Here is a 19,424-nt window from a genome sequence, read left to right as displayed (position 1 = left end):
TAGTACAAAGACCAAGATGCAATAAGGCTTGTCTGGGAACATTTTCACGAATCCCTCTCCCCACTCTCTCCACCATAGGTCACAAGGGTGTGGCGGTGCTAGAGTAGGAACCCTGCCTTCTCTCTCCTGCTCTAGGCTGGCTGCGGGCCAAGGGGCTTGGCTCTCTAAATTGTGGAGTGAACACGAGTTCCCTTGCCTGATCTTCAATCCCAGTCCCTGATGTTCTCCTCGGCAGAGAACCGGGCCCCTTCCCTCCTCCTCCCCCTAACCCTTTCCCTTCCCCCCCCCCACTTTGTGTGGTCTCCGGTCTGACTGCCAGCCTTGGTCCGACCACCCAGCCGTCAGCAGGGCGAAGGCTGGAGCCGCAGACAATCCCAGAGACGGAAGAAGGGCCCCAGAGAGCCGCTTGCCCAACACAACCCGACAACAGCATCCTCTTCCTCGTCCCCCCCGCAAAAGGTCCCCCAGCCTTGGCTTGGAGATCTGGCTGGGGAGCCCGGCCCCTCCAAAGGCAGCGTGGCCCTTAGGAAAGCCTTTTCTGCCACTGGGCCCCGACGCCCAGGGGCCCCGACGCCCACCCCTTTAACCTGCACTCTGCTCCCTGGAACCCAGGAGGAGCTGGACCCCTCTTCAGATACTTTAAGCCAGCTACCCGCCCCTCCCCCGCTCCAATCTGTTCTTCCCCAGGTCTTTCCTGGAGTCCTTCTGCTTCTCTCCCCCCCACAATCCCCTACCCCCCCCTTCCCCTGCAGAAAGGCAGGAGGAGGGAGGAAGCCCAGAAAGGCAGGTCTGACACGGTGCCGGGGGCTGGATTTCCAAGGTGCCACCTTAAGAAAAGTTGAGTTTCCTGTTCTCAGGAAGGGAGGGGGTGTGCCCCAGTCTGGAGCCAGTTGGCCGGAGGCCGCCGGGGCCCCGAGGGAGGGAGCACGAGAGCCCCGCCGGGTGAAGGGGACTGGCAGGTGGGTCCGGCGCCCGTCCCTCCCTCCCTGATTCCCTCCCCCTGCGTCTGGTTCCTCCCGCCGGTCCCGGGCCGTCCCCTGGTGGGGGGGGGGGGACGCTCCTGCCGAGGCTGCCAGGCGCGCCCGGTGCCCAGCCGCGGTGCCCGTTGGCGGCGCAGAGACCCCGCTGGCCCGAGGCCAGCGGGGGCAGCTGCGGGGGCGCGGAAGGGGCTCCCCCAGAGCGGGAGGGCGCGGCGCCGGGGACGGTGCGGCTTGGCCGCAGGCCGGGGTGGGGAGGTGGCGCTGGGAGGGAAGGGGTTGACTGAAGGTGAAGGAGGAAGGGTCGGGGGGTGGAGTGGAGAGGCCGGCTTCATTTAAAGCCCTGCGCCGGGAGCGCCGCTCAGGTGACGGCCGGCTCCGCAGCTCCCGGCTAACGGTCCCGCGGCCGGGGCGCGGGCCCGGGCAGCCCAGCGGCGAGATGCAGAACCTCGGCGCCCAGCTCCGGCGGGTAGGGAGCGGGCTGGGGGGCGGGGGCGGGGGCCTGCGGCCCCCCGAGCGCTGTCAGGTGGGGGGGCTGGCTTCGGTGACCTCTGCATCGGCTCCTCGGGAGTTTAGCAGCCGAGCCCAGCCCCTCTCCTGTCCCCTTTCGGGGTGTGTGTGTGTGTGTGTGGGGACTCGAAGCCAAAGTGTTGGGAACAAACCCTCCCCCTCCCCGCAAACCCCTCCCCCCCCGGGTGCCGGGCTGTCCCGGGAACGTGGGCTCCTTGCGGCTGGAGCTCCGAGGGTCCGGGCGCTGCTCCGGACTCTGCAGAACGTTCTGGCCCCGCGTCCGCCTCGCAGCTCCGGGGAGCGCGTTTCTCGGGTGCCTGCGGCCAGGATGGGCTCGCGGCAGTGGCGAGAGAACATTCTCTGTGTGGGGGCGGGGAGCACAGGGGCTTGGGGGACTGAGGTGGGGGGGAGCAGATCCCTCCGTTAGGGGCTTAATAAATACTCACTGATGACACACTGAAGGAACACTAGACTTGGAGTCAGGGGAGCTGGGTTCGAGTCCTACCACCACCTGTATGACCTTGGGCCAAGAAACCCCTTCCTCTCTCTGTTCTTTGGTTTCTTCTTCTGGAAAATGAAGTGTTGGACCAGATGGTCTCCACTTCTATGGATTGGGCCAGGTGCTCAGTCCCCCGAGAGCTCAGTTTCCTCATCTGTAAAATGGAAGATTGGCCTGGGTGACCACTAAGGTCTCCTCCCCCTTCTGATCTATGATTCTATAAATTTGGGACTAAGGACTATGGGAAAAAACCCTCCCAAGATGATCTCTTCCAACTGGCCCTGAGAGAAACAGGACTTTGGAGCTGAGATGAGCTACCACCCGACTCAAGGTGACTCTGGGGAGCCCGGAAAGGGGCAGGGCCAGAGGCTGCATCTAAGGAAAGCTTCCTAAGGAGCCCCGATCTCCCACAGTGGAACCTCAGGAGCTGGGACAAATGCAGGCTTGCTTTTGAGAAAGAACTTCCTAATGATTGAGTCTTTCTACAGAGGGACTAAATGCCTCCTGGAAGTGGTGGGTTCCTTTTCCTTGAGTTTTCAAACCACTTCCAGGAGGTTATAGAGCTGCCAGGTTCCCTTCCAATTCAAGAGATTCTGATTCTGTGAAGGAGCGAGTTTCGGTCACCGGAATCAAAGCCTAAATGGTTGGAGACATTGGCAGGCTAAGGGGAAGGGACATTCAGGTAAAGGTGGCTTTTCCTGAACAGGAGAGGCCTTTGAAGTTCCTTCAATAATAATTTAAATCCACGCTAGTTTAAGATCCGCCAAAACATTTTCCCGACACTTGGCAAAACTTGGCAGGCCTCCTCTAGTTTCCATTTGTTCCTTTGGTCCAGACTTCGGATGGCATCGTGTACGGATTCCTGTAGGAGAGGTATGTTCTCCTGAAACAGGGTGACGACTCCTTGGCCAATTCTGGCCTTCTAGAGTTGCCTGAAACACTGGGAGGGATGCAGGGGAAAGGTCGGTGAGGTTGGACTCTGCTGTTTTTCCCACGCCCACTTTCCTTTTGAGGATGCCCAAAGACAACCTAAATCTGGAAGCGTTTTGCCATGCCTTTGCCCCATAATATTCATCTGGCCCCATTTGTACACAGTGCTAGATTCTTTCTACGTTTAAGGATGTCCACAACTTAATCAGTGTCTAGGCTCTTTTCAGGGATTGTGGCTATAGTTCTTCCCCATCACAGTGGATGGTTCCAATAGTTGGGATGGCTGAAAAAGATTCATCAGCCTTCCAACTCAGCAGATCATTGGGAGACAGTGTCATTGCCGGGACCATACTTAGCTCTCTGAGACAGAAGAGCTTCTGGGCAGATGGTGCTGTTTTGTTGGCTTTCCAGAGTGAGGGCTCACTTCCACATCCCAAGGACCTGAGGGCAGATCTAAGCTGCCATATGAGTGACAGATTGGACATCCAAGGTCCTCTATCTACATCTTTTTTCCTCATCTGCCAGTTGAGGGAGGAAACTGCAAGAGAGGTCAGCTGCTTCACGTGTTTCTCATGATTCTCTTTGACCAAATGAACCATGGTGCACCACCCTGTTCCAGGCAGACTAAGTAAGAGCTTAATACAGCTTGTTTACTTGCCTTGGTCTTCCATCCTCCAGGATCCTGTGCCTGGAATGCCTCCTTTGTCACCCCAATTGCTGAATCCCTACATGTTCTTCAGAAGTGCAAATGACACATCCAGAAACTCTATCCTGATGTTGTCACTCTCTCTCCTCCCTCTTCTTAGGAAAGAGGACTTAAGACTTAAAAGAATATCTGTACTCTTCCACTACCATCTATTCTTTTTCTCTTTAAAAAAATACTTTATTTATTTTAATCAGCTAAGACTCACCTTCTTACTTTCACCCCTCCCCCCCACAATTGAGAATATAAGAAAAAGCAAAACCTGTTATATACATGTCTATCAATCAAGACAAATGTCCACATTGGCCATTTAAAACAAACCAGCTAAATGGCACATTTAGTGGATAGAGTGTCAGTCTTCCTCAGTTCAAATCTGGCCTCAGACACTTCCTAGCACGTAATCCTGAGCAACTCACTTTTTTTGCCTCAGTTTCCTCATCTGTAAAATGAGCTGGAGAAGGAAATGGCAAAGCTCTTTAGTGTATTTGCCAAGAAACCTCTTTCCCCCAAAAAAAGGGATCATAAAGAGTCAGACATGACTGCAAATAACTGAAAACCAACAAAACCATTTGTCTCATTCTGGATTCTGAGTCCTTCTCTATTAGAAGATGGACCATGCTTTTTCACTAGTCCTCTGGAATCCTGCTTGGTCTTGTGCTGATAAGAGTTCATCCAAACTGTGTTCAGTTACATTTCTATACCCTAACTTATTCAGCCATCCCCCCCAATTTATAGATGCCTGGGCCATAGATTTTCAATTTTTGCCGCCTCAAAAAAAAATATAAATATATTTGTCTATCTTTAGAATTTGTTTTGCGTAGAATGAATCCCTTATCTCTAATTCCTTTTCCTTTCCCTTCTTTCCCTCCTATTTTCCTATTGAATGAAATATATTCCATTCCCAACTTTGCAAGTGTTTATTCTTCCTTATTTTGACCAGTTCAGCTGAGAGGTCAAGTTCAAGTGTAAGTCACTCCCCACCATCCTCTCCTCCTAGTTTGTATAGATGTTTATTTGTGGACCTTGTTTATGGGAATCATTTTCTAAACTTTCTTTCCCTTCCACCTCCCTTCCCCCAAGTGTATTCCCCTTTCTCTCTCTTTCCATTTTAAATTAAAATTATCACGAGACAAAAGAACCAGCTCTAGACTTTGATTAGATGTCCTTTAGGAACCCTAATAGGGTTCAGAGAGATACAAGTATCACCTACTCACTTTTGTTTGTAGGTTCATTCATTCTTCTCTTTACTGCTTTGTTTGTACTTCAAAATTTCCCCAAAGCTCTGATGTATTCTTCAGCAATGCTTGGAAATCTCTATTTCATTAAAGGTGCAATTTTTCTCCCCCTCCCCATATTTAGTTTTTCTGGGTAAATTATTCTTGGCTGTAGGGATATGTCCTTTGCCTTATGGAATATCATATTCCAAGTTCTCCACTCTCTTATAGTGGTGGCTGCTAAATTGTGTGCGATTCTGATTGTGGTTCCCCCCCCCCTTTTTTTTTCTTTTTGAATTCTTTCTTGCTGACTGTATGCAGTATTTTTTTTTCTTTTATCTGGAACTTCCGGGTTTTGGCTCTGATGATCCTGGAAGTCTTTATTTTGAGGTTTCTTTCAGGAGGTTTTAAAGTTATTTTTTAGTATTTCATTAACAGTGATCTCTAGGTTCTTTAAAATGTTTTTGGTCACAGTGTTCAGACATTCCAGTGATTCTTTAAAAAATTATTTATTTTAAGTACACATTGTTTTATGAATCATATTAGGAGAGAAAAACCACAGCAAACGGGAAGAACTATGGGAGAGATAAAAAACAAACAACAAAAAGAAGTGAACACAGTATGAGCTGATTTATATTCAGTCTCCTTAATTCTTTTTCTGCGTACAGAAGGCATTTTCTGTCCAAAATCTGTTGGGATTGCTTTGGATCACTGAACCACTGAGAAGAACCAAGATACCTTATGAGATACCTTACATTTTTTCTAATTTTTTAGCCTTCTGACTTTGTTTTAACATTTCTAGTTGCATCATGAATTTGGCCTTTATTTGGTCCATTCTAATTTTCAAAATGTTTATTGCTTGGACAAGATTTTGTGCCTCTTGTCCAAGCCGTTCATTTCCTAACCAGTTTTTTCTTCCATAGTTCTCCTTTGTTTTCTATTTTTTCCTCATGTACTCATTTATTCCATTTATTACAATTTTAACAACATTAAAAAAAACTCTTGCTTCATAACTTTCAGGAGTTCTAGTTGAAAAACACAATCTGTGTTTTTCTCTGAGACATTGTAGATATTTTGGAGTCCTCCTTCTTCTGTATTTGTGTCTTGAGCATCCCTTCCACCATGACAGCTCATTATGGTGGGCTTCTTCTTTTGTTTGTTTGTTCATTTTTCTAGATTGTTTCCTGACTTCCGACTTGATGTAAGGGTTGGGCCCTGTGCGCTTGTGGAGGGAAGGTCTGGACTGGTCCTGTTGCTACTTTCTTGGAGTATTGAGTGTTACAGTGTGCCAAGATCTCAGGGATAAGTTGGAGACTTAGAAACTTGCAGAGCTCTTGAAGTTTTCTGATCCAAGGCAACATATGATCACTAACCCTCTGAAACCTCTTTGAGCTCTGAAAGCTCCTGACCTGGGATTAGGTCTGAGCTTGAGGATGCTGCTGGGCTCCGCCTCTGTCAGCACTAGAAAGCTCTTTTGGTTCAAAGTGGCAGAACTTCAGGCTCCCTTTTGGTCTGGGATTCCTATCCAGGTTATTCTTCTGAAGGCTGGACTGGATGCTGGAAGTGAGATCCTGTTCCCAGTCTGGGCTCTGCTGCTGGCTTTTGAATAGCTTCTTTTTTCAGTAGCCTCCCTAAGAGGAGGAGTCCAGAGCCTCCTTACCTGGGAACTCCCCTTCTCCCCTCTTCCCATGAAGGTTTTCTTCTCCCTTCTCTCTGGATCTGTGACCCAGAGCTGGATAGTGGGTGACCAAACCTCCAGTCTCCAGACACCTGGGTCTCTCAGGAGGAATCAGGAACCTGCTCTTGCTCTTGTGCATAACCTCTCCCTGGGAATTATCATTAGCTGCGTTTGATGGGCTATTCTAATAGTGCCCTGTATGGATTCAAATGTCTCCAGTCCACATAGCTGTCAAAATAATCTTCCTAAAGCAAAGAGAGTCAAAGAGGGGAAAGTCCCATAGAGAGATAGCCTTGGAGTCAGCTATACCTGTCTTTGACATACATCTTTCTTCATCTCTCCAGCACTTGGCACAGTGGCTGGTACACAGTAAATGCTTAATAAATGCTTTCTTGACAATGTGACTCTGAGCAAATTGCCTCACCTTTCAGTGCCCTCAGGCTGCTATAAATTGTAGAGCAGGAGCTATTCTGCAATAGTAGAGGGAATGTCCACACCAGGAGATCACACACAGGTAAAATCACAGATCTGCACCAAATAAAGAGGTAATAATCTTTATGGGAGTAATGGAGATTATTATTATCTCCATTTTATGATTAAAAAACCCTGAGATTTAGAGGTAACTAGTGTGAAGAGGAAGTGGAATATAGCAGCCCATGACAGAGCTAGGATGTTTGAGCTGGAAGGAACCCTTGGAGATGTTGATTGCCATGAATGAGACCTGGGCTTCTTTTGTTCTCCTAGAAAGGCCTTTGGGTGTTCAGTTGAAATCATACCCATTCTAGGTCCCTGGGACCACCTCTTCCATGGAGCCTTCCTTAATTTCCTCCCAACTGGAGGCTCTTTTAGGCTTTCCCAAACCCCATCATAATACATTGTTTATGGTTTTCTATGGCCTCTAGCCCATTCGGTTGTTTCACTCCTTATTTGATCTGTTCCTTCAGTATTTTTAAGTGTGTTTATTCTGTGGAGGGCCTTGGGCTCAGTGCCAGGGATATAGGGAGTCCTTTCTACAACAAGTCTTCCTTCAGCTTCTGTTCGAAGAACATTATCTCCCTGGGTTCTAGAATGAAACCAAATGTTGGTTCTGTTCTCAAGGAGCTTATAGTCTACTAAGAAAGGAACCCATTACCTACCTGAGATGATAGGATGAAATCAAATATAAGTCCTGACCTCACAGAACTTATAGAATAAAACTAAATGAAAGTTCTGCCCTCAAGGACTTAGTCTTTTTTTTTTTTTTTTACATATTTTGAATTCTCCTTGATGTTCCTTTTTTTCCCCCCCAGGACATTTCTTTTATTATTTTCTGGTTATACATGTACATTAATATTTTTAATATTTTTAAAATTTTAATTTTTTTGGTAAATTTGTAAAAATTGTATCTTTAATACACATTTCTTTGTGAATCATGCTGGGAAAGAAAAATCAGAACAAAGGGGAAAAAAATCATGAAAGAAAAAAAAACAGAAGAAAAGAAAAAAGTGAACATAGTATGTGTTGATTTATATTTATTCTCCATAGTTCTCTCTCTGGATGCATATGACATTTTCTGTTCCAAGTTTGTTGAATTTGCCTTGGATCACTGAACCACTAAAGAACAAAATCTTTAATATTTGATCATTGCACAATCTTCTTATTACTGTGACCAATGTATTCTTGGTTCTACTTATTTCACTCAGTGTCAGTTCATGTAAATCTTTCCAGGACTTTCTAAAACCATCTTGTTCATAATATTTTATAAAACAATAATATTCCATTACTTTCATATACCATAATTTATTCAACCATTCCCCAAATGGATGACATGTTCTCAGTTTCCAATTCTTTGCCACCACAAAAAGAGCTGCTACAAACATTTTTGCCCATGTGGGTCTTTTCCCTTCCTTTATGATTTCCTTGTATGTAGACCCAATAGAAACATTGCTGGATCACTGGATCAAAGGGTATTCTCAATTTTATAGCCCTTTGGGCATAGTTCCAAATCGCTCTCCAGAATGGCTGGATTGTTTTACAATTCCACCAACAATGGAGATTATAGAGTGCGAGTAAAGAAAAAGGAGTGAATAAGACACCTTCACTAAGTGTGGACAAAGCATAAGATCTGAAGTTTATTCCTAGCTCTTCTATTTGCTAGATGAAGTTTGGAAATTTGATATCTCTGAACCTTAGTCTTCTCATCTGTCGAAAAGAAAGATTGGATTGGATGATTTCAAAGATTCCTAGCTGATATTCCGTGATTCAGTGACTCGCTGCTATATTTTGCTTCATCTCCATTTTAATTCTTTGAATCTTGCTTTTCTTATCTGAAAGATGGAATCAAAAAAATCTCCCTATTTAAACAAAATTAATAATAATATTTTCTTTTCCCCCCTCACATGTAAAAATAATTTTTAGCATTCATTTAAATTTTTTTTGAGTTCCAAATTCTCCCCCTTCCTCTCTCTCCCTTCCTGAGATAGTAAGCAATTTGATATAATTCATATATGTGCAATCATGCAAAACATATTTCCATATAAAAGATTGAAAGAAAACAGAACAAAAAATCATGAACAAATTAAGTAAAATATAGAATATATTCAAACTCCAGTTCTTTCATTGGAGGTGGATAGTATTTTTTATCATAAGTCCTTCAGAACTGTATTGCTAAGAGTTACTAAGTCATTGATAGAAAATTATTGTATGACATTGCTGTTACTGTGGACAGTATTGCCTGGTTCTGCTCACTTTGCATCAGTTCATGTAAGCTTTTCCAGTTTTTCCGAAACCATCGTTTCTCATTATACAACAGTATTCCATTACAATCATGTTGCAACTCATTTTCCAAATCTCTTTGGAATAAAGACCTAGTAGTGGTATAGTTCTAAACTGGACTAACGGGAATCTTCATAAAGCTTTCTTTAGCCTCTGCGTAAATATCCCATTATTCTCTGGAGTGCTATGGGTACTTGTCTTTCCAGAATGGTAGGATCACTAGGACTAAAGTCTTAATTTTCCCACTTCTTCCAGCATTTATTATTTTTCTTTTCTCTCATACTGGCCAATCTGGATAGATATGAGATGGTACCTCAGAGTTGCTTTAATTTGCATTTCTCTAATCAGTAGTGATTTAGAACATTTTTTTTTTCTTATGTCTAGCGATAGCTTTTATTGTTTTGTCTGAAAACTGCCTGTTCATATTTTTTGACTATTTCTCAAATGGAGACTGACTTACATTCTTATAAATTTGACTCAGTTCTCTTTGTAGTTGAGAAACTTTTCAGAGACACTTCTGTAAAAACATTTCTCCAGCTTTTTGCTTTCCTTCTAATCTTGATTGCTTTAGTTTTGTTTGTGAAAACAACCTTTAAATTTAATGAAATCATCCTTTTTACATCTCACAATTCTCTTCCTATTTCTCTTTTAATCATAAATTCTTCTCTTATCCAAAGATCTGATAAATAAACTATTCCATACTTCCCTAATTTGTCCAGGGTATTTCCCTCTATGTTTAAGTTATGTGTTCATTTTGACCTTATCTTGGTGCACACTATAAGTCATTAGTCTATATCTAGTTTTTGATAAATCGCTTTTTCGTTTTCTCAACAGTTCTTATTAAATAAGTGAATTCTTGTCCCTGAGGCAGAAATCTTTGAGATGATCAAATATTAGATTGCTATTGTATACCTAAGCTATTCCATTGGTAGATTGTTGTTTACTAATCTATTTTCTTAGCTAACATCAGATTGTTTTGAAGAGTACCGCCTTGTAATACAATTTGACATCTGATATCGCTAGGCCACTTTCATTCACATTAAAAAATAATTCCCTTTATATTCTTGATTTTTTTTCCTTTCTAGATGAATTTTGTTATTATTCTTTCTAGCTCCATAAGATAGTCTTTGGTAGTTTGGTATGGAACTGAAGAAATAAATTAACCTAGGTAGAATTGTCATTTTTATCATATTGGCTTGCCCTAACCATGAACAATTGATATTTTCCCGGTTGTTTAGATTTGATTTGATTTGGCTGAAAAGTGATAAACTCTACTTCTTAAGAGATGGCAAGAGATTCAGATGCAACAAAATGCTTTGAAAACCTTAACAATAAGAACTGTTAATGGTTAGTGTTATTACAGGTGAGGCTCGATGAGGGCAAAGGGGAGGACCAAAGTTCCTTTTGACTTGAATAAGATGCTTCCTGTCCCTGCCTGCAGAGGACTTTGTTTCCTCTCCTTTGCCCTCAATATATCCTGCCTTCTATAATAATTAATAATAAAGACATCTCATGTTTGCCAGGCACTGGGCGGGTGCGCTATCTCTCTTTACTGAATGAAGATTGCTTAGCATGAAGTTTCTTGTAATCCAAAGCTTCTCTTAGTGGATTTAAATCCCCGGCCCAAGTCCTGTTGCTTCCTTTCTCAAATCTAGTCAGCAACAAATTCATTAGTCACCTACTGAAACATCGAGAAAGGCAAAAACGACGGTCTTTGACCTCTAGGAGTGACAATCAGATAGGGGAGGCAACATGCAAGCTAGCACAAACGTGATGGAGACAGAATAAATTGCGGGTGATTTTTAGCATGGCTCTAAATTTTCTCCTACATAAAATAAGTGAATCAGATTAGATGATCTGTAATTTGTGAGTGAGCATTTATTAAGCACCTTCTAAGTGCTCAGGTACTATGCCCTGTTGGGGATACAAAGGGAAAAGTTCCCACCTTGAGCTTACAGCAGAGGTGATTCACTAGTCTTTTAGCCTGAGGATGTCATAGCTAGGCATGACTTTGCTGCTCAGCTGATTCAAGCCTCTCAATTTCCAGTTGAGAATCGGAGGAGTGAAGGATGGGATCTTGCTACTGGCCTGGCCGCAGGTGCCCTTTGTGAGAGGTTCCAAGGCTGGGTTTCTCCTGAGACCTGGCAAAACTTGACAGGCTTGACCGAACTGCCAGGCTAAGCCAGGCCGGGCCAGTTTCCCCTAGTGGGATAGCCTGCTCCCCAGTAAGAATAACTATAATGGTGTCAGAAAACTCAGTTCAAATCCCAGCTTTGCTGCTGCTGCTGCTGCTGAGACAGTTGCTGCCTCCCTGAACTGTGGTCAAGAAGGATGGTCCGTGGGGACTGTCTGCTCCAACTACCTCATTTACCAAGAAGGAAATGAGCCCAGAGTGGGGGAGGGACTTACTCACCAGGAGCCCACAATGATGGCAGAGCTGGGGAAGCCAGGGCTCCAGGGGCCTTGAGGAGGGACCTTTTCCAGCACCGGCTGTTCTTTGGGGAGTCAGGCATGAAAAACAAGACATTGTGTTCCCAGAGAGTTCAAGAGTGCTGCTTTCCCAGGAGAAAAATGCACATTTGGGGGGCCCTGAGCTGTTCTTTGCAGACAAGTCCCTGGGACATAGTTTTTGGCGAGTGGGCAAAGTTGGAAGAGCTTCAAGGTGCGCGGTCCTGTGCTCTGTGCTGGCTGGCAGGCTGAAACTTGGGCAAAATACAAAACACCATTGTCTGCCCAAATGACTTTCTCAAGGTCACATGGTCAGGAAGTGCCAGAGCCAGGATTAGACCCCAGGTGTTCCCAACTCCATCCAAGGGCTTCCATATTGTGAGGTGGGTTGTGTGTCCTTAAACTTATTTGACAGATGAGGAAACTGAGGAAGAACAGAGAATCTAAGTGGAGTTTCCTGGTTACAGCTCAAGGCTCTCTTTACTAGATTCCACAAGATTGAGAAATAGGGGGAATGAGAGACCACATGGAAGAGAGAAAGAATCAGAGACAGAGAGGGACAGAGAGAGAGAGGAGAGAAAAAGAGAATGAGAGAGAGAAAGAGAGAGAGAAAATGAGAGAGGAAGACACAACATGAAAGATAGAAAGAATCAGAAACAAAGAGAGAGAGAGAAAAGAGAGACAGAGAGAGACAGACAGAGACAGAGAGAGAGAGAGAGAGAGACAGAGAGAGAGAAAGAGAGAGAGACAGAGAGCAAGAAAGAGAGAGAGACAGAGAGAGAGAAAGAGACAGAGACAGAGAGAGAGTATGTGCTTGTGTCTCTGGGTGCTGTGTTTGTGTAGTGTGTTGAGGGTCTGGAGAGCTGGTCAGGATGCCCCTGTTCAATTGTTTTCTCCTATCCCTCCCTTATGCCCTCACCTCCTTACACTTCAGTGATGAAATCATAGAAAGGGCATGTAATATATTGGACTACCTGCCATCTGGGGGAGGGGGTGGGGGAAGGAGGGGAAAAGTTGGAACAGAAGGTTTTGCAAGGATCAATGTTGAAAAATTACCCATGCGTATGCTTTGTATATAAAAAGCTATTAAAAAAAACAAACAAAAAAACTGTTTGGGGAACTAGGCAAAAAAAAAAAAAAAAGAAAGAAAGAAAGAAAGAAAGAAAGAAAGAAAGGGCATGTAACAGACACATCTTTGTGTTCCTTTTTTGCTTTGTGGCCCCTTTAAGAGGTATGACCTTCTCTTTGATGGAATTAGAAGAGGGGCTTGCCATTGGCTAGCCAAGGATTATGGGCACAGAGGATAGCCTTTAAAAATCCAGCTCTGGACATTCTAGGACGTATGAAGGTTCTCGGCAATCTAAGGAAACCCCCCCCCCCCCCATGGAAGGAGAATCCATCTGGAGAGGAGAGTCCTTGCTTCTCTTTGAGAGAACATCTCTCTCTCTCACTCTCTCTAGCCCCTCTCCCCAGGCTCATGGTAGAGCTAAGAGACATCATACATACAAAGAGCACGGGGTCAGCAGTGCAGCCCTGAGGAGAGTGAGCCCTGGCAGCAGAGAAGAGAGCCAGCTGTGGAGTGGGACAAGAGCTGCTCCTTAAGCTTACAGTAGAGCATCTTTAAGTGGCTGCAGCCGGATGGGATGAGGGACTCTTTCAAAGGGGATGGTCCATCCACTAGCAGCTGGAGCTGAGCCGGTCACTCTGGAAACAATGAGTTGTCAGTGTCCTTTTTCTCTCCCAGCCGGAGTCAGGACTTCTGCTCAGAGAGAAGAAATAAGAACAGATGAGGACTTGGGAAACGGATGATTGGAGAGAATGCCCTGGAAAGGATTTGCCACATACGAGTGATCCCGGGGAGGCCGATTGCTCCACCTCCTAACTGTTCCCCTCTTCTGCTTTGTCATGAAATGAAAGAAAATATGAGGAAGTCAAAGAGAGCAGCGTGAGGAGGGGAGACTTTTGGCAGACAGGGAAGGCCAGCTAAGGCTGCCCTCCTCATCGGCTCTCTCAGCCCTAGTAGAAGAGCTACCCCTCTCTGGGCCTCAGTTTCCTTATCTGTAAAAAAGGTTCTAAATCTACCAGCCTCTCTGGACCCAGGTCTCAACACTGTCCCCACCTCACACTGTTGCTGTGTAGACCCACTGAGGTATGGGACTGGGAATGCTTTGTCCAAATGCTCACCAAGCACATGGTAGACATTGAAAAAAGTGGTTAAATTAAATGGAATAAGATTACATAGAGAGGCAGCCTGCAATATTGGGTACTTGAGCTGGGAGTTGGCTTTAAATCTCCCCTACAGGGGCAGCGAGGTGGTGCAGTGGATAGAGTACCAGCCCCAAAGTCAGGAGGACCTGAGTTCAAATCTGGCCTCTGGCACTTAACACTTCCTGGCTGTGTGAGCCTGGGCAAGTCACTTAACCTCAATTGCCTCAGCAAAAAAAAAAAAAAAATCTCCCATAGGATACTTGGGGGCTATATGACACCCCCCCCCCCGGGAAGCCATTTTAAGCTTGACAGTTTCAAAAGGCTCCCAAGGACAGTGATTCCCAATTTTTTTGTTCTTCAATGCCCTGAACCTTTGGGGTAATCTTATAATCTTATAATAATATAATATATAAATATATAATATAATATTCCATATTCCATAATCTTATAATATTCTGCCATTAATCCCCACTGAAGGTACCATGAAATTTTTTTTAAGTGCGAGCCTCCTGTTCCGACATCAAGAACTAACTAGCGAGTGCCCGAGGCCTCATATTCGCTACGTTCCATAGAAGGTCATGGGTGGAACAGGAAGTTCCTTCGACTGACCTGTCCTGTTCTACTGGGTCCCATGGGTCCGAACTAGAGAAATGGATGGGAGTTGCTAAGAAGCCGACTTCAGCTTGATGTCAGCTTGATAAAGGGAGAGAGAGGAGACTTTCTTAAACTCTCATTCTACACCAGGCACCAGATCAGGATCCGCTTCCTGACATTGAGTGAAAGGAGCCCCCTCAAGACTTGAGGTCCCCTGGGAAAGGCCAGAAAACTTTTGTCAGGACTGTTCTAGCGGGGGTCCTCTGTGAGCTGGGGTTGGGGCCCAGGGGGATTTTCCTTCTAGCCCCTCTCCTCCCGTCTCTTTCCCTCCCAACCTAAAGCAAACATAACTGGGCCCCGGGGGTCTCTGGGAAAGCTTAGTCATCCGAGGATGGGGTAGAGGAGGGAGCGGGGGTGTTGTCTCCGTGGGCCGGGAACTCTGTGTGCCTCTGTGGATTTTAGTGCTGACCTGGGTGGGGGCCCTCCAGCTGGGAGCTCGGGGCCCTTTGTTCCAGCCGGAAGCGGGACTGTTTATTCTGCCTTCTCTGAGGAGCACCGTAGGGCTGTGGGCAGAACGTCGGTTGTGGTTAGAGCGGCTGCATGTGAAAGTGTGAGTCACCGAGACCACGTGGGAGACCCGGGCCCCCTCCTCAGCCTCCCCCAAGTCTCCCCAGATCCCCAGACTCAGCAGCCTCCACAGGCAGAGCTGCTAGCGCTGTAACGTTTGCAACATTCTTTCCCAGAAGTGATCCTGGGGGGTGGGTCCTTCCCTTTTCAGAGAAGAGAAAATGGGTTCAGAGCAGACCTAAGTCTCAAGTTGGAGGAGGAGAGTCCAAATGGATCCCACCTTAGAGACTGGTGCCTCTGGGGCTGAGAGGGACAATGACTAGGACTCTGGACTTGGGGGGCGAGAGGACCTGGGTTGGAGTCCTGCCTCAGCTCCTTACCCAGGGATCCCTGCTTCCTCACCTGTAAGTGAGGACCTCTCAGCTCTGAATCTGGGCTCCTATGTAGGATCTGAGTTCAAATTCAAAGGTCTCCGACTCTGTGACTGTGGTCAAGTCACTCTCTGGACTCCACTTGCATCATGGGTAAAATGAGTCAGTCAACAAGCCCGTACCGTGTGCCAGGCACTGTGTTAAATGCTGGGGACACAAAGAAAGGGCAACGCAGCGATGGCCCCGCCTGCAGGGGCTCGGCCTCTCATGCAGGAGGCAGCTGTGGAGGGTTAATGGAGGTAACCTCAAAGGGAAGGTCCCTGGAGGCTTAACAGAGCAGTGATGGGGTCTGACGTGGGCCCCTCACGTGGAGGCTGGAGCAGAGACTTGGAGGAAGGAGACCCATTAGTACTGGCCGCTGAAGGCCAGAGGCCGAGGAGGAGGCGTCTGGGGGCGATGGAGAGAAGGGCGAGTGAGGGGAGAGCAGGCAAAAAGAAGGATAAGATTGGATCATTGATTGGATGTGGATGTAAGAGAAAAGAGTGGGAAAGGACTCCCACATGGGAACCTTCAAAGGTGGTGAGGGAAGGGTGGTTCGGGGAGGAAAGAGACAGAGAGAAACAGAGACAGACAGAGAGGAGAGACAGAGACAGACCAAGATAGAGAGACAGAGACAAACACAGAGAGATAGACACACACAGAAAGAGATAGAGGAGAGACAGAGACAGACAAGACAGAGAGACAGGGAGGAAAGGAAGGAGATACATAGAGGGTAGAAGGATAGGTGGATGGATGAGTGTGTGTGTGTGTGTGTGTGTGTGTGTGTGTGTGAATGAGCACCTCAGCCGGAGGTAACAGGAAGCCACTATGGCCCACTGGGCTTATTTCTGGCTTGTGGGGGCTGTTCTCTGGGCCTCTGGGTCATTCTCTCTCTTCTTCAAGGGGTCCAGAAGCTGTTCTTTCTTCTTGTTTCTGTTCTTTCCTCTCCTCCGAGTCCTGCGCTCCTTGAAAGGCCGGCTCGAGCCCCGGGCCTCCGTGGGCTGTTAGGTCAGCCCTGGTCCCTCAGTTCAGCCTGAACAGAAGCTGGGTTAGGTTTTGTCCAAGCTCCCTCCAGGCTGAGTCGGTCACAGAGCACTGATGGGCGCCCTGAGCTGTGCTGAGTGCTGGGACCCAGAGAAAGGCAAGCCCAGCCCCCAGCCCTGGTAGAGGAGACAAAATAGAGCGTTTTCTGTTGCAGGCAGATTTTGTGGGTATAGGTTAGTTTGCCCAAGCAGAGTGCCAGTCCCCCAGGGCAGGGCTGGCCCGGCTTTGGCACTAGCTCAGCGCCTGCCATAGAGGAGGCTTTCATATGTTGTGGTTGAGCCATTGCTGGGGAGGGGGTACGGCAGGCCGGGTGATGGTCCCAGAGCCCTCGCCGTGCTCCTTGTGGGCTCAGTGCCCTCCCCTTGCCTCACCTGAAATGCCTGGACGGGTTCCATGACCCAGAATGCCCCTTGCACAGGGCACTTTTCTGCCAGCTGCCCATGTGGTCCTGGCCCCTGTGGGGCACACGAGGGACTGTCAGTGAATTCAGGGAGACTAGACTGGAGGAGAGCGGGCGCTTCTCCCTCGGGCAGTGGGCCCTGCTCCCTCTCCTTGGCCCGAGCTGACCCCAGGTAGTTGCTGGGGAACGGTGACCTCCCCTCGTTTCTGGCTCATAGAACCCCAGGGGACAGAACGTCCTGCCAGGCTGGTCCCTGGCCAGGGTCCTGAGCCAGAAGCCTCCCGAGTCCCCTTCTCTCCCTTCTCCCCAACCCCCAGGCCCTTCTCCTGCTGTGGGTGCTGGGAGCGAGGACTTAGTGGAGAGCAGAAAAGCCCCCTCACAGGGGAAAGGAAGGGGCTGAGGCAGGAGAGCTGAGCTTTGTTCTACTTCTTAATAACAGCCGGCCCACGTGGCCCCGGCCCCTCCAATTTGAAGTTCTGTGATTCACTGAATAACCTTTCAATTTTTTGCAAAAAGCATTGGGTCTATTATCTCCTCAGAGGCACCCAATGACCACATTAGTTTGAGAATGTGGTTCTTAGTTTGAGAGGAGGGGAGAGGTGACTTGTCCAAAGTCTCTCAGTGTGGCAGAGCTGGGCTTGCGAGCTCCTGACTCCCAGGCCAGCAACCCCCGGCCCTGGCTGCTGTGGGAGGGCAGAGAGCAGGACAGCCCTTCCAGTCCTTCCTCCTTAGTCCAAAAAGCAGCCCTGCTGAAATTTCAGTCAGTGAGTGTGAAGACTGAGTTAGCTCCCCAGATGCCTTAGAATCAGCCAGAATCAGGATAAGCAAAAGTCCTTGGTCTTTATTCTTGGTCTTTAGGGAGAGAAGTGAAGGGGATGGACGCAGGATCTCCACGACCTTCCTTCTCATCCATTGCCAAAGTGACCCTGGCTTGTCTTACTCCCCCCCCCCCCCATCCTTCCCACAATTCTCTGTATACACCAATCATTGAGCCAGCACAGGACAGTGGGAAGGGCCATTTCCCAAGCACATGCTAATAGAGTGTTTTCCAATCAGTCATTAGCCTTAAGTGCTGGGTTGTCCGATTCCAGGGCACCCACTCAGAGTTTCAGCCCTTTACAGGAGAGCCCGTATTTGTTTCAAAATGAATTTCGGAGACATCGTTTGTTTTTAGGTCCCTGGCGTCTTCCACTGTACGTGCCACCCTCCGTCCTCTCCCAGCCGGTCTTATAATAACAGACGTGCAGGTTTATAAAGCATTTGATGTTTGTTATCTCGTTTGATCTTAAGACAAAGAATAAAAAAGCAGGGACAGGAGCGAGTCACCAAAACTAACCTGGATTTGGGGAAAATCTGCGATTCTTCACCACCCAAAGTCCTCGATTTCTGTGAAGAAACGGGAGCCTGGGGCTTGTGGACTTTCTCTGGGGCCAACTTGGGGGAAATGGTTAAAAATAAAAGTCTCTGGCCCCTAACATCATCCTCTTCCTCATCTAGTCCCCGTGTCTCTAATGTTTCCTCCAACAGCCTTTCCAGTAGAGTGTGCAATTAGGCCCATTTTTAGATGGGGAAGCTGAGGTTGGGAGCAGGGAATGGGGCTCTCTGACTGCCACCCAACAGGAAGTTCCGGGCTCGGGCCTCCAAGCAGCCATTCTGACTCAGATTCTGGAGCTTTTATTTGGGGCCTGGCTCCAGGAAGTTTGAGATGTCCCTTCCCCCCTTTTTCCTGGGAGAGGCCCCTGGTAGCAGGAGGGAGGGGCTGGACTTCAGGTCCTTCGGTCCTGGCTCTGACTTGCTGTGGGCTGGCCCTGCAGTGGGGGTGCTTGGCCAGGGCCTCTGCCCTTCCTGGTTGGTGAGCTCAAGAGCAGAGGCACCAGGTGAGTTAAGGGGGACTTTCTCTTTACTCCTGGGCTCAGCTCTCCCTCCTGTTCTTGAAGGCCATCAAGGGTGTTTCTCACCGGCCCAGTCAGTAGGAAGATGCTTGGGCTGGGAGCAGGGGCCACTTATGGCTGGGTGACTGCACAAATGATCTCAGTTTCCTCATCTGGAAAATGGGCTGGATTTGGAAATCTCTAAGGGCTTTTCTGGTCCAAAGTCTGTGGTTGTGTGCGCTTGTTCCTTTGTGAGGGTTGTAAGACCTGGAAACGCTGGGTGCTTTAGTCTGTGCTCACCCACAAGCCTAGGAGCTGGTTCAGAGGATCTTGCCCTGAAGAGAATCAGGCCTCCAGGACCCAGCTCGCCTCCAATTCCAGCCCGGGGGTTCGGCCCCTGACCACTGTCAGACCTGACAATCTGGGGGAGGGGGGTTTCTGAAAGGACTAGGAGTCTTCTCAAGGAAGGAGGAAGCCCTTGTCTTAGAATCCACTTGCCCCTAGGCTTATCCCTTCTCCAGGAAGCCCTCCATGCTCACAAGATTGCATAGACCAGTGAACAGGGGGATCTGAGTTCAAATCTTGCTAGCAGTGTGCCTTTGGGTGAACTGATTCAT

The 19,424-nt window shown here is 47.5% G+C and overlaps 1 protein-coding gene across 3 annotated transcripts in view; it reads left to right on the top strand.

Moving 5' to 3' along the window:
- The first annotated feature begins 870 nt into the window (after positions 1-870).
- ACOT11 (acyl-CoA thioesterase 11) overlaps positions 871-19,424 on the top strand; it is a 77,026-nt gene continuing 58,472 nt past the window's right edge. For 2 of the 3 annotated variants that reach the window (XM_031969064.1, XM_031969065.1), the window contains exon 1: positions 1,291-1,446. In XM_031969064.1, coding sequence (XP_031824924.1) covers positions 1,417-1,446 — 30 coding nt within the window. In that variant the 5' untranslated portion in view covers positions 1,291-1,416. Of the gene's footprint in view, positions 960-1,290; positions 1,447-19,424 lie in introns of those variants that run through there. The other variant, XM_031969066.1, reaches the window with a different exon arrangement.

Source organism: Sarcophilus harrisii, chromosome 4 (genome assembly GCF_902635505.1).
Source record: "Sarcophilus harrisii chromosome 4, mSarHar1.11, whole genome shotgun sequence".
NCBI lineage: Eukaryota > Metazoa > Chordata > Mammalia > Dasyuromorphia > Dasyuridae > Sarcophilus > Sarcophilus harrisii.
Note: the sequence above shows the minus strand (reverse complement) of the source record. Positions and strands in the feature narration are given on the sequence as shown.